The following is an 18,617-nucleotide window of genomic DNA, read 5'->3' as shown; positions in this document are numbered from 1 at the left end:
TAGCAGAACACCTCAGATCTTTTGCAAAATGAAACACTTCATTCAAAACTATACAGTAATTTATAAAAACCCAATTCTGTCACCATATGACACACACATGGTTCATACGATCCGATTCTCTTTGAACCAGTTACACACTGCTGTGCTCAATCTAAAGCACTTTTAACATTTCTGTTTTTCTAATGATATAGTATGATATAGAGTTTGATTTTTTCAGAGATATTGTTAGAGTAAAGTACATGAATATATTGACCAAACACAACACACAAGACCAGTACTGCACACTGATGAAAATATTTATTTCTCTCCACATTGAAAATCAGTCAATACGTGCATGCATTTCCAATGGTTGCATTTTGGTCTGAAAATCAGAACAGAATGTATTCTAAATAGAATACAGTACATACCATAAACTCAGCAAAAACATTTGTGAAGACAAAAAAGAAAGCATGAATTGAAAAAAAAATCTCTAAAGCATCATCTCTTCACCTAGCTGGATCTGGCCATAGCACTTCATCATTATAGGCTATGTCCTCTCTCACAAGACAGCGGGGGAAGAATCTTCTTCAATGGAGAATCCTTGCACAGATCCTGCATCATTTTGGTCGCAGGCCTCCTCCACGGCTTGAATGAGGGGTATCTTGACATAGGGCTGGAGATTGTAAACCTTCCACCACCATGCCCAAAAAAGCTCCTCAATGGGGTTAAGGAAAGGAGAGTATGGTGGGAGATATTGGAGTGAAAATTGTGGACACTGATGAAACCATTTTTGGACCAGAGCAGATCGGTGGAAAGATACATCATCCCAGATGACAATGTATCTCATCTGCTCTGCATCCATTTGGTCTTCTGCTGTGACAATATTGTGTAGTCTGTCCAAAAATGTGAGTATATGTGGGCTGTGTTGTAAGGACCCAAGTTGGCATGGCGATGGAGGACCCCATTCTGCATGATTTCAGTGCACATTTTGATGTTACTACCACGTTGGTCTGGGGCATTCAAAATAGCTCTGTGATCAATGTTCCATTTTGGTTGAAGACAGGTAAACTCACCTGTTGCCTTTTTATAGTGCTTGTGCCTGATTAGTGAGCTTACAATTAAGCACCTATAACTGCGTGAAAAGAGGTGTATTTAGACTGGAATACTCCTGTATATTCCTGGTTACTCCACAGATAATCGGCTGTATCCAGGAGTTTGCAGCTCTGTTACGCCTTGAATATTCCTGAATATGTACAAGGTTTGGGGGTCTGTCTAGAGCCCTTAGTGTCTGTACACCTGACGACCATGTTTGATCAATTGGTTCATAAGTATGGTATTTTGAAGGGCGATGTCTTGAAATGGCAAAGAAGTGACATCATGTTAGATTTCTGTGTCTAATGTAGAGAAGTGTGTTTAGTGTTTTGCAAAACACTGTGTGTAGTGTTTTGTAAAAAGCGTGAGGCTGAAAATGTGCTTATAGTTGTGCAGATCTGGGCTGAGGTTTTGCTCCTTGAGTGTCAGGTTTCACTAACTGTGTGTTATTTTTAATTTTAGTGTGTTAGCAATTGTAAAAAACTGTAAGATAAATGCACATTTCAAACCAAGGGTATATGAGATGGAAAGTTGTGATGTGTTTGGATAACCCACAGGTGGCGCTGTATGCATTTCTGAAGATTGGAAACCAAAGTGTACAGAGACACCTGCCAAAATAAAGGACGACCACAGCAGTTTCAGTGCATCATGACATAGATCCTGTTACTGTCTGGAACTTTACTGGAGGGATCAAACGGCAATAACAAATTACATAATAAATTATAAATAGAATAAATAAAATAAAATAAAATTATTAATGTACCATAATTAATTAATATATTGAAATAAATATAATATAACATCGTATTAATTTATATAATATCATCTATATATTTTTGCCTTATTCTTTACTTTGCCTGCCTGTTCTCTGTATCATGACTCCTTGGACCTTGGAGGATGACCATTAGGGATCCAAACTATGAAGAAGTGGAAGGTGGGACATTCAGTTTTACAACAATATATGCACTATGATGACATCACATTTATAAATGAAAGAAATCATCTCTTCAGAATAAATTATTCTGAGACGTAATGGGTTTGTAGCATTCGTATTAATGACTCTTTATTCTGATCACACAAGGCTTTACATGTAATTAAATAACACACACCAACACACACACAAACACACACACCACAGTATAAAAATTCATAAAACTGCATGCATGTGTATGTGTGTGTGTGTGCGTGTGCGTGTGTGTGTGTGTCTGTTTGTATGTGAGCGATTGCCCTGAGAATGCTTCTGTTACACTTGGCTGTATGTAAAATGTGTTACTGTTCTCCTGGCTTCTCCTTTTGGGCATCGTGGTAAAGCTCTTTACATTATGACTTGTCTACTGTATGGGTCTTCATTGTCATGCCTCTGGTTCCACACAGAACAGGAAAATGACTAACAAATCAGCTGTCTCAGTGTAAAGATTGTATTTATATATTCCTCTACATGTATACATTTAAAGTTATATCCATGTAATTAGATTATTTAGATAATATAGATAGGGTCATTTAGCTGTATATATGGGTGTTCTATAGATTTGTTTGGATATTATATAAATCACCTGCATCTGACCAGTGTCTGTCTGTCATTCCACACTTTGTGAGTCTCAGCTAAATGATATGTAAGAAATCTTAGAGAGGACTGACGCAAGCACCTACTATATCATCTAACGCCATGGTCAAATGGTGTCACTCTATCCTGCGTGTGTATTGAACCCTGTACATTCATTAATTTGTGAATTGAATAAATCGCAGTTGCAGGAGAGTAAGAAACAGCAGAGTTAACAGCAGTGTTTGAGATTACAATGTCCCACAAGCGACAATCTGTGAAGAATATCAACCAGAGGTTCTATTATTATGTTGGGATACTGACACATACACACACACCCCACACGCACACACACACACCACACGCGACACACACACACACCACACGCGCACAACACACACACACACACACACACACACACACACACACACACCTTAAGAGACCTGACTGTGCACCCAACTTCCATCTCACATACACACACACACACACACATACAAGTTCTAAGATGTTTAAAAAGAGGGAGACTATAGACAGCTATAGAGTTACTTTATCAGGATAACTAGAGCACGACACCTGACAAAGACATGGAACGAGACCATTTACACTCCGTAACAAGATGGGTCAGTTTTTCTTTCATTATCCCAAGGACATGTCTAAAAAAAGGTGAGAACACATCAGCAAATATGAACTCTATCTCATTATTTGATGCAGTATGTTCAACTGTCCTCGTGTTTTAAGGCAAGTCAAACAAACAGGAGCAAAATAAAGGTGAAGAAATTAGTTTAGCATTATCATGCAGCAGACAATGAGCTGTGACCGGCAGATAGTTGTTGAGGGACCGCTATGATTTTGTCATGTTTACAGCCCATCATCAATCAGCAGATTACACAGTGCAACTTACTGCTGCGTCATCATGTGCTGTGTATGTTACTTAGGAAGGTGACATTGTCGCAGTGGAGAACAGAAGCCAACATTGTCAGGTATGAACCCTTAAGACCAGTCTCTTTCAGATCAGAGCCCTTTTCACACACCAGCCCCTCCTTTCCCCGTGTAGACTTTTTCACACACCAGCCCCTCCTTTCCCCGTGTAGACTTTTTCACACACCAGCCCCTCCTTCCCCCGTGTAGACTTTTTTTCCAGCCTACTTTGTCCTCATATTCATGTATGTTAACTCTCCTCCTTTCTCCTCTCTCAGCTCTCTCTCGCTTCTCTCTCTCTCTCTCGCTCTCTCTCTCTCTCTCTCTCGCCTTCTCTCTTCCTCTCTCTATTTTTTTTCTTCCTAGCTCTGTATCTCTTTATCCGTCTGTCAGTTTTACAAATATATTTATTTATATCTGTTTCTCTGCCTTCCTTTGTCCTGTTTCTCTCTTCTAAAATGAAAAGTCAAATCTCTTGATGCTGTCTGTACTACTGACCTGGCCAGACGCTGAGCTTAAAAAACCACAAAATTAAACACTCCTATCCAATGTAATGGCTCAGCAGTTTGAAAGAGAGAGAGAGAAACAGAGGGGGGAGATGTGTATGAGTTGAGGTGTTTCTTGTGAATGTGTGCGTCCTTAGAGTGACAGTGTGTGGATGACCCAAAGGGTGTTATTCCAGTCACAGAGGTGCTGATGTGACCTCTGTGCTGATCTCTGCACTGACCTGCACTCGTACACGGTTTTCTGTCCGCACGGCACTGTAAAGTGGTGCCAAGTGGAATTGTGCTACGCTTGCAGAGAACTGGACAAAGGAGCATACCGTCAGCTGTAGAACAATTTCTCAGTCTTGAAACATGATAGTCAGGAGCTGCTGCAGTTTGGCTGTCCTTTTCAAACCGCAATTCACTCGCTGTCTTAATCAGCAGACCAAACAGGCTAATGAAGCCCGAGTATAGATTTACCAGCCTCTGTTTTTGGTTCTCCAAACAGATGTGTGACCAAGCATCTTGTTCTTTTATCTGACAAACTCCTGCCTCAGAAAGCATTAAGTGTGTGACTTTATCTGAGGGTGATTTGTTATTAAATACTGTCAGGTGCCCAAGACTGAAATATGGTTCCCTGGGAACAAGGTGATTTCAGTGCAGACGCTCTGAGTGGACAGTCTCTGTAACATGTGTAAGCAGGTCTGAATCTCAGACCCTGTGGGTGTATGACTGCTGTCATCTGTGACTGGGGTTCTGAATGCGTACCACATAGACCATTTAAACTACTTGCACTGTTTTAAACTGCACTTTATAGGACTAGCCTGGTTGATACAGTGAGGAGAAGACTGGGAAGGATGAGTGAAACATGATATGAGAATATCATTGCAGTTCTTACTATGGCCATGTTTACACCTTGCATTAGATCTGATTTTGGTGATCTGGTCACAAGTGGACAGCTCTAAAGTACAGGTGTAAAAACACCCCATGCGCATTGGGGTTGCATCAAGATCCAATCGCTCAGACCACATTCAAAGGTGGTCTGGACGCATATGACCACATCTTTAAGCAGTGTAAATGCGAATGCGACCTCGACCACATTGGAACAACTGCCTAATCAACCTGACGTTGAGGTAAATAAATCATGTTACGAGTCTATGTGTTAAACAAAATATTCTGAAAGTGAATATTTGACCCCTGAACAGCACAAGATACCTAATCACTAGTAAACCACACTACAAATTTGCAACAATAATTCTGTTCGTATAGACATTTCATAATCATATCATCGTGTCATTGTAAACGAGCTCGTCTCCTCCCCTGACTCTCCTGACTTCAGCCATTCGGCCATATTTGGATATTAAAGACCTGCTACTCTGCACTTGCGTCCTGCCCATTGGTGATTCGTGACAGTCATCTGAGGTATACGGGGAAGGCATCGCTTATCTCTATTAGTGGGCTCTGTTAGCCAAACATATTGTAAAGGGATTAGAGACACCACAAAACAGTAACTTCATTCTTTCATACCTTACTTTTTTAAAGTAGTATCTTTAACAGCCGTTTCACGGTTTAGTGGCTCCAGACGTGATGGTTTACATTAGTAACTGTCGACACAATTTTACACATTTCTTATGAAAATGTTCCAGATTATATCTTTCATACTACATCTATCAATAACAACAACGTATTTGGTCTTTGCAAATGGACGTGAGATCCGATCGCAGGTAGTCACTCGAGACATGTGGAGATGGATTCTAAAGCCAGGTGTAAACGGAAGTACTTTAGAGCTGTCCACTTGTGATCAGATAACCAAAGTTGGTTCTAATGTAAGGTGTAAACAGGGCCTGTATGTCTGAGAACTGTGGTGAGAAAGGACACAGAGGTCTCTGCAGTCAGCCTGACCATCTCTGCTATACTCTGATCAAAATTTTCAGTCAATATTTGGGTGACCTTCAACTGTCAAGACTGTCAAGAGATTACTGGCTAGTGATGATGATTTTTTTGTTCTTTTTTTTTGAGGGGGGGAGGGTTGGGGGTTGGGGGTTGGGGCAATGAGTGAGCTTTAATAATAGCCATCAGTGGCGTAATAGCCTCAAAACATACTTTTCAAGGGAAATCAAAAGGAAAAAGGAAATCAAATCTAAATTTAGAGACACTTTGAAAATTTGCCTTCCCACAGCAAATGATGGTTTCCTGGAAACTTTGGTACGAGCTCATATCAACCAGATTTTAATTTCAGCGTGTGGCTCTCGGTGAAACATCAAACACTGACAAATTTGTTTCAAGCAGTTTCTATGTGAAATGTTACTGTTATTTTTTAGCATGAAAAATAATTTGGATATTCATTCTCATTATTATTTAAAAGTAAATCAAGGGCATACACTCAAAGTTGATTGTGAAAACGCTTGACAAACCTGTATCATTATCCCAAGGCTGTTAACTGTAAAGAAATGCACAACATGCTGGCAATCCACAGTCCTGCTGCAGAGCAGATGTGGAAGTGTGTGTATGTATGTGTGTGTGTGTGTGTGTGTGTGTGTGTGTGTGTGTGTGTGTGTGTGTGTGTGTGTGTGTGTGTGCATGTGTGTGTGTGAATGAGGGTGAGTGTGACTGTATGTGAGATGGGAGTTGGGTGCAGAGTCAGGTCCCTTAAGGTGTGTGTGCGTGTGGTGTGTGTGCGTGTGTGTGTGTGTGTGTGTGTGTGTGTGTGAGAGAGAGAGTGTGTGTGTGTGTGTGTGTGTGTGTGTGTGTGTGTGTGTGTCTGTCTGTCTGTGTGTGAGTGTGTGAGTGTATGTGAGATGGAAGTTGGGTGCAGAGTCAGGTCCCTTGAGGTGTGTCTGTCTGTGTGTGTGCGCACTTGCGCATGCCTGTGTGAGTGTGTGTGTGTGTCTGTCTGTCTGTCTGTCTGTGTGTGTGTGCTTGCACATGCCTTTGTGCATGTGTGTGTGTGTTTGTGCGTGCACATTTGTGTGTGTGCACGCACATTTGTATGTGTGTATTGGCAGAATCTGTTGTGAACCACTGAGATGTTGTTCTGTTTGCTTACTCTGCAGGAACAGAATGGTAAGGTAGGAGAATCAGGTCCCTCTGTCCTCTGTGAGCATCAGACAGGACTTGGCTTAACTGCAGGGAATGTATTCTGGCCCCACTCCATCTCACCATCCACCAAAGAGCAACTGCTTACCCCAACAGTCACCAGCATTTACCAATCAAACTTCGTGTAGAAGGTAAGAAAGTGTGTGCACTTTGTGTGTGTGTGTGAGTGTGTGTGTGTGTGTGTGTCTCTGTAATGGCATTTGGGATCTCATGTTACCCTGCAGGCATAAGGTTACAGGGGGAGAGCTTTAGTGGCACTAATGTCTTTGAGCAGTTCTGATTGGGGGTCAGCGTGAGTCAGGAGAGGGACACCGAGCTTGCTGATCACTGTACAGTACACTGCACATCACAGAACTTACGACTACACACAGACTACAGCACCGCGGTGAGTTATCTCAGAAACACACGATACCTGAGGTTCCAAACAGATCTGTCTTTCACTTTGTGCATCTGTGTGTGTGTGTGTGGGGGGGGGGGGGGGGGGGGGTACATGAATTTGTGAAGTTTAAAGAAAGGAGATTTATCACTTGGTTTGGGTCTAGAGATTAAACACTGAACTGATCATTGGCTTTGGATTGCTGAGTACTATGTCATTGAAAACAGAAAACTAATTTATCTATCTTTACTAAACCTAACATGTGATGCAAAGAATGAATTTAATGCGTATTTACTGATACATGGGTCATTTATGAAGAGTTTATGGTGTCTAAAAACAAATCTTGTTGTTAAAGAGTTTCCTTAACAGTAGCGCAGGAAGTTTCCATTAGCATGTTACGCTATATTTAGTGAAACACTATATTTCAGTGAAAGATATCCTTACTGTACATAAATTCTTTAAAATGGGAAATTTAGCCCAGTTGGGGAATTTAGCCCAAACGCGTTACACATTCCCCTGAGAATTTCACAGTATTTGAAGCTAAGAGTAATAGCTTTCAGTCTCCCAGTACACTTTACAACAGAATAAGTTCTTCTTTACTCAAGCAACTACACATACACACACACACACACATACACTCTTGGTCTTGTAATTCTGACTTTATGTGGCAGATGATCATGAGCTGAAATTTTGTGGCCTCTTCTCTGCCATTCCTAAAACTCATCTCTTTTATTCTTAAAACTCATCACTTTTATTCTTAGAAGTTTTCTCTGCTGTTTGTAAAACTGTTCTCTGCTATTCTTAAAACATTTCTCTTAAATTTCTTTTGTTCCAAAAAACCGCCTTGACCATTCTTAAAAATCACTTAAGACTGTTTCATAATCTCTGTCCTTCTCACTCACATATGCACTCTTTGTGAGACCCACTTTCTCTCACACACACACACACACACACACTGCGGAGGGGATAGATGTCATTCTCATATCCTGCGTTTTCATCTCTTCAGCGTTTTCCCAGACCGAGAGCACTATGCTGTCACCTTCCTCACACTTATTCATATCACACTCTTCCTCATGTCTGTCTGTCCACTGCTCTGTGTTCATATCACACTCTTCCTCATGTCTGTCTGTCCACTGCTCTGTGTTCATATCACACTCTTCCTCATGTCTGTCTGTCCACTGCTCTGTGTTCATATCACACTCTTCCTCATGTCTGTCTGTCCACTCCTCTGTGTTCATATCACACTCTCCTCAAAAATGCATGTTTCTCACACTTTGCAGGTATATGATATTGGTTAAATTCACACAACTTTAGATGTTTCAGTTATATAAACTTTAGCCATGTATTAGTCAGTTCCTCCTGTGGGTGAGGTTCTGTGAGACTCTGTGTGCCATTCTCCTCTCTGTGTGTATGGTTTATTTTACTTTTCTCTTCACTCTTAGACAGTTTGCTCTGACTGTCAAGACTATTATAATATAACGTATATTATATTATATATTATACTATTTTACCATATCAGTATTCAGTACTGTGCACACTCCTGGTGTCACTGTGCCTATGATGCTGATATAATCTTGTTAAGACCATTGGATCATTCTTGACATGAAACACTTCAGACAAATGTGCCTTGTTCGTCTTCTGGAAATGCCTGAGACTAAATATAAAACAAAACAAAAAATTTACATAAGGTGAAATTTTATGCTGACAATAGATAAGGAAAAACTGTTATGTCACCTGGCAGAGTGGAAACCCTGTCATGGACTCTGCTATCTCTGTTACATACCCAGAGGAAAGGTGAGGCTTTTATAGGCCAGTGGAATATCACACCAGGTTTAAGCTGAGAGGCGTTTGTTACCACCCAGCCACGTGCAGGTCGTAACAGAGCCAGTGGCCTTTCCCTTTAGTGAGTGTGGGTTCTTTTCCCTTTAGTGAGTGTGGGTTCTTTGGTGTCAAGTGGTGACGGTGGTAGCATTTTAAAGTGAACACTCGGTCTCTGCTCACGGGTCACAACTAACTGGAAATTAATGTCTTCCGAAGATTTCCCTTCAGAAGATGTTCAACCAGACCAGTGTCTCAGCAGTCTTGGAATGCAGATGGCTTCTTTTCACTGTCTTGTGTTTAACATGTTGTAATGGACCTCTTCATTAGACAACACAGACAGAGACAGAATCTCTGAGTTTCTGTCTTATTGTCTCCAACCTGGTTTGAAGAGACTGTAGCCCAGTGGGAGAGGGAGGAGTCATTGTTGGTGCATGGCAGGAAGATGATGATGAAGTGCAATGCTGCAGTCACACTTGGCAGGAGAGTGAGGGGATAGGAATACCACAAGACGTTTATTTCCAATGCATTATTAATGATGGTGCAGGCACACTCAGGAACGAAGCAGTCTTTTACATTCATCATAAAGTTTGATGTCACTATAGTTAGGTTTTGATTTCCAGTTAGCATTCAAACAGCGTTCTGTACCAAAACTGAGTTTAAACAGTATTTAGATTGGTGATGTAGAGTGATTAAATATTTAAGAAAGACATAAGGTTCATAAGTCACATGGTCCACATGGCAACCCCTGGATCCTGCTTTAATCTGAAAATAATAAAAGTAAACTGCATACACAGAACAACTACATATTTAACTGATTACATGAGTCAGCAAACCATAATTTACCATCACACTGCAGCACTATCCCAGATCCTACCACTCAAACAAGGACAATGCCTTTTTTTCTGTTTGTCAGCAGATCCCGTGACAAGGTCTTGGAATTCACCTAAGGGCGTAAAATGTGTCTGGACTAGTCTGGATATTCCCTCACTCAGATGGTGGGGTTTTTTGTTTTTTTGGGGGGTTTTTTGGCTGCTCCTTGGTATTCACCCTCTCATCTTAGTTTAGCTAGCAGACCTGTGCTCTGGTGAGGTGAGGGAGACCATGGAGGTCCCCCTCGTCAACTTTGAGAACATTGATGACATTGGCATCAACATGGGTGACCCTAGTGACTCAGGGTACCCAACGTCACCCACATCTGAGGCACCTGATACAAACCAGGTTGCCCTTCACCCAGTCTCCCCTATACATGCCATACAGCAGGGGGAACAGCAGGATCACCACATACTCTCCCCAACGTCACCCCCCATGCTGACCAAGAAAGTGACGTCCAGCTGCACTAGCCTCATCTCAAACTGGAAGGTGCTGCTGAACAGTGAGGGTAGTCCCAGTGAGGGACTCCTGAACAAGGTGGCCAAAGAGTGCTGTGAGGACATCTTTGGAGAAAAGCAGGCTCTGGAAGAGGGAGAGCAGAAGGTTATCATTAACATCTCCGGCATGAAGTACGAGACTCAACTCAAAACTCTGGCTCAGTTCCCTGACACTCTGCTCGGAGATCCCTTAAAGAGGATGGCCTATTTTGATCCCATGAAAAATGAATACTTTTTTGACCGTAACCGCCCAAGCTTTGATGGGATCCTGTACTACTATCAGTCTGGGGGGAGGATCCGCAGACCAGCGAATGTCCCCTTGGATATCTTTGCCAATGAGATTGTGTTTCTATGAGCTGGGTCAGGAGGCAATGGAGCAGTTCCGTGAGGATGAGGGTTTTATCAAAGAGCCTGAGTGCCCCTGCCGACCAAACGAGATCCATCGTCAGTTCTGGCTCCTCTTTGAATACCCAGAAGAGCTCGAGCGCAGCCAGGTTCAGTCGCTCTGGTGTCTGTCTTGGTCATTGTTATTTCCATCATCATTTTTTGCTTAGAGACACTCCCAGAGTTCCGTGAAGACATGGATGTCTTTCCCTCCCTGGCCCAAATGATCAACCAAACACAGACAGCTACGGCTCCCTTCTCCCGTCAAGTGTTTGCTCCCAAAACCCTCGGCTGCCACCTTCACTGACCCATTTTTCATCGTGGAGACAATCTGTATTGTCCTGGTTCTGCGTTGAGCTAGGTGTACGTTTTGTGGTCTGCCCAGCAAGAGTGACTTTTTCAACAACATCATGAATATAATCGATATTGTGTCCATTATTCCCTACTTCATCACGTTAGTGACAGAGCTGATGACCACACCAGATGCCAATTCCAGCCAGAACATGTCTCTGGCCATCCTGCGTGTCATCAGACTGGTTCGGGTATTCAGGATCTTCAAGCTCTCCCGTCACTCCAAGGGCCTTCAGATCCTGGGCCAGACTCTGAAAGCCAGCATGAGGGAGTTGGGCCTGCTCATCTTCTTCCTCTTCATCGGAGTCATCCTCTTCTCCAGTGCCATTTACTTTGCTGAAGTGGACCGAGCCTCACACCCAGTTTGTGAGCATCCCAGATGGATTCTGGTGGGCTGTGGTAGACCATGACAACAGTTGGCTATGGTGACATGTGCCCAATCACCATGGGGAGGTTAAGTATGGTTGGCACTCTCTGTGCCATCGCTGGTGTACTCACCATCGCCTTGCCTGTTCCTGTCATTGTCTCCAACTTCAAACTACTTCTAACCACGTGAGACGGAGCAGGAGGAGAAACACATGATGGATGCCGCAGCAGAGGCAGCTCATGAAAACCAGTGGCAGCAACAAATATCATCAGCAATCTGTCTCTGGACAAAAGCAATGGGACCTGGCAGAGTGACAAAAATGGCCATGCACTAAGGTCTCGTAGCCACTGAACAATGTGTAATAAGCAACATTTGTATGTATGTGTGTGTATGTGTGTGGGGGGGGGGGGGGGGGGGGGGGGGGTAGTGCATGACTACAGAACTGTTGAAAGGGCTTGCATGTCCAGAGTTCACTTCACACCCAAGGTTTCTTTCTCCAGTTCACTAATCCCAGACATAGGCAATTAGATGCATCCGTGATACACTTATTTATCCTGACTATGACATAAGAATGAATAAAGAGTGAATGTATGTGTACATGTAGGATATGTAGTGTTCCTCTATACAGATATTTACTTATTGTTTATTTGTCTTGTATGACCTTCAAAAGGAACACCAAGCTGTCATATTTTCCATGCAAATGGACATCAGTGACTCAACAGCAAATCTTTGTTTTCATTATGGGTGCATCCTTGCATGGATGGATTGTTGCTGATGAATGAACTCATATTATTAATTTGGATAACTACTTGAGACATCTCTATCATGATGAATGTAGATGTTATTGAGCAGAAAAGTCACAAGATTAAACATGCAAACGTGACAACAGATTGGTTAAAACAATCATAATCGTAGCTTCATTTCTTTCTTTCTTTCTCTCTTTCTGTCTTTCTTTCTTTCTTTCTCTCTTTCTACTCTATACATATATATATATATATATATATATATGCATGTATGTATATATGTTTATGTATCTGTGTATTCATTCATTCATTCATTTTTAATTTTTACAAAGATAACAAGGTTTATCTAGTTTACTAATAGTGTGTAATCTATAAATAAATCTATACCTGCATGTCAGTACCTGCCTCTCCACTCCTGCTCCTTTCGCCTACTGCTCCTCTCCCCTACTGCTCCTTCTCTCTCCTGTTCTCCTTGCTTTAGGAGGAAAGAAAATTTTATTTGTTTTGTAAATATTGACTGTATTGATTTTAATGAGGGCTTGTTTCTGAATGATATGTCTGTCTGGGGAATATATTAATAGCTCATAGTCCTGTGTTTAGTGATATAGTGATAATTTAGCACATCAGTATGTTTATGGACGCATCTATAAGCACAGTTGCTATACCACATAGTTTGCCTGTTATTAACATGCATTTGAGTAGTGACAATTAGAGTGACTCCTTGCAGCAGCTGCAGAATAGCATGTACCTATATGCAGGGAGCTTAACCCCAGGTAACCTCAGGATGCTAATTCATCACCAAAGAAAGCATGGATAATACTGGGATATCAGCCACTCAGAATCTGTGCACTGCACCCATCATTTGTCTCATCTGATCCAAGCTATTCACACCTCTGTGAAATTATGTCATAAATATTCTTGAAAAGTCAAGATATAGCCAGTTTGTTTCAAAATGATCGTTTTATCCTGATACAATAATCCTTCTGTAATCTGCTATCACTTTCATTATGTACCTCGTCAGAAAAAGTGTTGAGTACCCCAGTAATAATGTATCACATTATTACCAAATACTAATGCCTATATTAAGAGATGACTGTCTTTTACCAGCACTGTTATAAAGTAAAGTGAGCTTTTCTTCAGTGAGTTACATGGTCCTACCGAGGCTTGCTATGTTATGTCAATCTTATTGCAATAAAATCATCAGATTTACAAAAAGGATCATCAGATTTCCTAAGGCAATGAAATGCATGTGTTATTCTTTCAGTGTGACCAAAGATGGTGCCCTGAAAGAAAAACTGTCAATCACCGTTTGGTAAAACCTACAGAGTAAAACTGTCAGTCACCGTTTGGTAAAACCTACAGAGTAAAGGTAAAACCTACAGAGAAAAACTGTCAATCACCGTTTGGTAAAACCTACAAACACGCAGGATCACTCTGGCAAAGTAAACCCAGCTCTTTTCTAGTCAGTAACAGCTAGTGAATGGTGCATGGACTGACTGTATTTTATCATGTAATCTCTGTTTTAGTTGACAGGGTGAGTGCCTTTTATTAAACTTATATCCTCTGTAATGTTTCTATGTTTGATTTCTTCAGCACAACAATACTCGAAACATTCTTTTGCTTTCATTTTGATGATTTTGTCTTTGTTTCTGCAAAGCAATATTTGTATACCATTTTCCATTTCAGAAGCAGAGAATTTTAACATTTGATAGCACATACTTTTATGTTAACTGATATTCCATACTGACATATTATTCCCTGTGTCATAGTGACACAAAAGTGGATTAATCAACTGGTTCACAAAGGCAGTTGTTCAAGAACCTCTAACCTCTAGGGGGCCCTCTAATCAAACTGTTGTCACATCTAAATATCCAGAGAGGTGAATTGTCCAATGTCTGCAAAAAAGAAAATGACTTTCCTGTCTTGTCCATCAGCAGAATGTTTTGCTGCTGTACACAAGACATACAAACATCTCTCTCTCGGTCAGCTGATGTCAGGAACACAGTGTCCACAGAATCCATGAGCCAGTTCCTCATTACGCTCCACTCACCTCCTGAGATCACACCCCTCTCTGTAGCTGCCTCTTAGCAGAGCGAAGCTGTACTTTTTATCCGTAAAACATAAGTGCAAATATCGAGTAAACAACATGCAAAAAAAAGTCTGAAAACATCTGAGGTGTAAGAATGCAGGAGAAATAGAGGAGCAGGTGTGATGTTTTGTTCGGCTCTGTCGCATGCTGAGAGGAGTGAGCAGAGAGCATGAGTGCTGAGAGGAGTGAGCAGGGAGATGGAAATGCCAGGGGATTTGAGAAGAATGGAAATCTGCTCTGATTTGTTGGTACCCTCACAGAGGACAACAGCGACATAACACTCGTTTGCAAGATAAAAAAAGAAATCTTTCAGTTCACTTTCTGTTCTGTGTGTGTGTGTGTGTGTGTATTGAGAATTCACACACAACAGTGTCTGTTGTGTGTGAATTCTCTATAAACCCCAAACACTGTCGTGTGTGAATTCTCAATAAACCCCAAACACTGTAGTGTGTGAATTCTCAGTAAACCCCAGACAGTGTTGTGTGTGTATTCTCAGTAAACTCCAAACACTGTCGTGTGTAAAGGCCCAAGGGGGCAATTGTTTCTGAGAAGCAACACACCCTTAAATGGCAATCATAGCACACTCAAGGTCATACAGGTTACTCCTCTCTCCCATTCAGACATTCAGCTGAAGAGTAACTGGAACCGCTAACATCTGTCTGTTCGCTTTATGTCTACAGCCACGTAACTCAGTCAGTGTTTATGAGTCATCTGGTTTTTTTTAGTAAACGGGCTACTAGCTGTATGGTTCTATGCACACGTTAGAAATAATTGATATTTAGCTAAATTATCACAGATTCATCACAGATCATCACAGATTTCTAACGATGCTGTGTTCTTACTTTATTACGGTCTGTCTTGTGATACGTGTCTCTAAGACCAAAGACACATCAAACAGGTGTTTTTAGATGTTAGGTTAATGTTTTTCAGCATTCATCTTGAGTAATACTGCTAAGTGTATGTGAGTGTGATTATATATATATATATATATATAGAGAGAGAGAGAGAGAGAGAGAGAGAAGAGGAAGAAGAAGAAGAAGAAGAAGGAGAAGTTTGCTGCATTTCTCAAGTATAGTGTTGAAGTGGTCTGCAGAAGTCGAGGTTCCTGAGAAGTATCTACACCATCCCAGTTCACCCCCCCCCCCCCCCCCCCTCCCGCAACCCCCACCCCCACCACCACAACCATGGTTCACAATTAGACAGCTAACAGTTAGGACTGCTTTTATATGAGCAGGCCAAGCATTCTCTACGTGCTCTCTGTGAGAGGGGAAAAAACTGGGTTGGGTTAAAACTGATTCTGGAGCATGCTAGGAAATGTACTATATGATAGACTGGGTTAAAACAGATTCTGGAGCAAGTTGGGAAATGTACTATATGATAGACTGGGTTAAAATGGATTCTGGAGCATGTTGGGAAATTTACTATATGATAGACTGGGTTACATAGACTGGGGCTCTGTTGCATTTGACTATGTCAATGTCAATCATCACTGAAACTCATACCAATGGATTTTTTGATTGCCAGATAGTCTATATGAAAAAAAAAGGAACAAATAGTCAGCTCTTCGTATTAAACAGCCAAATCCGATTCAACTGACAAAATTATATCAGTAGCCATTTGTGTCCTGACCTGTGTGGGGAAGAAAACTTGTGCTGGAACACAGGTGAAGACAAAATGTCTCCTCATCTTACCAACTCACGTTACATTTACCAACATTTAAGAGGCATTTTTTATAAAATGCCATTTCATAGTTTACCTATGAGGCATAGTTTTGTAATCACATGTGTTGGGCATTGACATTTTTGATGTTAAAACGATAAACAGACACAGAGATGGTTTTGGGTCTCTGTCGTCTTTCCTGAAGTTTGTTGATTAGGGTGAAACAGGAGCAGAGAGGAGAGCAGAGGAGACTCTCCTGCACTGCGCACACGATGTTATCAGAAGCACGTAGACTGAATCTTGATGTTACAGACTGAACAGAGGAGCCACTCCTTGCGAGCTGCTCCACGCACACAAGATTTTGCTGTGGCTGGGCCTTGATGTTACTGACTAGAGAAAACAATTTCTCGCACACACAGATATACCCTGCTACCCAAGCTCTCTGGTCTTGGTTGCCATAGATAACATATACTTCAGACTTACACTTCAAACTGGAGCGAGTGTACCCTGTTTGACCCTCCAGTTTATGCTAATTAGTGTGATTGATTATATGGTTAAAGGATGCACCTATATGGAATAAAGCACAGGATGAGGAAATGTACATTTTGGTGAGAAGTACACATATGGTGCGTGTTGTTCAGGGTGTATACATAAGCATGTCAGCGTGTGAACTGTGTGTGTGAGTATATGTGTATGCCTCTTCCGATCTCAATACCACAGAGGACATTCTGTTGTGAGTATTACAGAGAAAATTCTGTTGTGAATATTACAGAGAGCATTCTGCTATGCCCCACGCATGATATGTGATGTGACTCAGTAATGTTTTGCTTTATGAAACATATTGGGCTTTTTTGTTTGTTTGTTTTTGGTTGTTGCTTTTTTTTTATTTTGTTTTTGGGGTTTTTTTTATGAAACTGTTGTTTCCTAGCACAGGGCAATAGTTGCCTGCCTGTCATGTCATACTATTATTATATATGTTACAATTATAATTTGGTATAATTATATTTGGTACAGTTATAGTTGCAGTTTTATTTGGTACAAGTATGAAATTTGATCAGATGTCACTTTTTATGCAAAACATAATGAACCAGACAAGAATGAGATGATTTCCAAGGTTTCAGCTATTAAAAAGAAGTCTACTTCACATCAGGTTTACAAGTAAAGGTTTGATCACTTTACACAAACCATCTCGTAAGTCTCTGAGTCTCTTTAAGTATTTCATGTATTAATTTGGACAGTGAAGTGGCTGCATCATGACCCTAGCAGCACTGTGCTCAGTCAAATTAAAATTGTTTATAGAGACTAGGGATGTCCCGAACCGGTCTCAAAGCTTTACTGAACACAACCCTAAGCCCGATCCTTTGTTTTACGTCAGCTGTCACACAGGCGTCGTAAATGGAGAGCATAATTTGTGGCAGGACACTGCCAAAATGTCTGTAGTGTGGATATGTTTTAAACTGATAAACGAAAGCAGTCCAACAGCCACTTGTAATGTTTGCAATGTGACCATTTGGTGAGGTGGTAGTAACACAGAGCTGCATTCAACAGGCTACTACCACTTTGATATGGCACCTAAAAAATAAACACTTAGCGCAATACAGTGAGTTCACTCAGGTAACACAGGCAAAGGCTGCTCCGAAGCAACACACATTGGAGGATATACTTTTAAAAGGAGAGAGAAATTTCCTTGAGACAGCGACAAGGCCAAAAAGGTTACCAAGAGAGTAATTGAATTAATCACTTTGGATGACCAGCCCATGTGGTAGCGGATACAGAAGTGCATTCAAAGTTGGCAAATTGAGGCAAACAGATTTTCTTTTAACTTTTAAATTTGAACGTTTTGTAGGTCAGCATACTCCAATGGCATTAATCCTAAAGGCTACTAATAACAACCAAGGTATCATTTAAAAATTGAAGCATCTAACACTTTAGCTGTTTGTGATGTATGTGAGTCAGCCTAAACTAACGACCACAGAGAGCAATACAGTCGCTTAACACTAAGGATTGATAATGATAGCACACAAAAAGGAGGCTTTCAGAAAGAGTATCAACGTAACTGACAGTTAGACAGCTTAACCACTCGACTTATTGTAAGATTAAATAAAATCAAACACTTATGTATATTTTCTGGTATAACTCCCACAGTACACTTGACCCTCTGGACACTACATTTCAGACACTGCTCTACCAGAGCTTTACAAGAAGGTTTACTTTGTTATTTTGTAAAAAAAAAAAAAAAAAAGAAAGAAAGTAAAAAAAAAAAAATTAAGGAACAGCTTGGCTGCAGGCAGGTTTTTTTTCTTGACACATTTTCTATTCGGTTGTCAAGCATATACACTGAATTGGTTTT

The 18,617-nt window shown here is 41.0% G+C and overlaps 1 protein-coding gene across 1 annotated transcript; it reads left to right on the top strand.

Moving 5' to 3' along the window:
* The first annotated feature begins 10,408 nt into the window (after positions 1 to 10,408).
* LOC115815222 (potassium voltage-gated channel subfamily A member 10) lies at positions 10,409 to 12,127 on the top strand. Its single transcript, XM_075353583.1, is given in 10 exon segments — positions 10,409 to 11,020; positions 11,022 to 11,168; positions 11,171 to 11,310; positions 11,312 to 11,399; positions 11,401 to 11,440; positions 11,443 to 11,756; positions 11,758 to 11,811; positions 11,813 to 11,944; positions 11,946 to 12,024; positions 12,027 to 12,127. Coding segments are annotated over 10 exon segments (1,707 nt in total).
* Positions 12,128 to 18,617: the final 6,490 nt, after the last annotated feature.

This window comes from Chanos chanos, chromosome 6 (genome assembly GCF_902362185.1).
Source record: "Chanos chanos chromosome 6, fChaCha1.1, whole genome shotgun sequence".
In the NCBI taxonomy this organism is placed as follows: Eukaryota; Metazoa; Chordata; class Actinopteri; order Gonorynchiformes; family Chanidae; genus Chanos; species Chanos chanos.
This window is presented reverse-complemented; position numbering and strand designations above follow the sequence as displayed.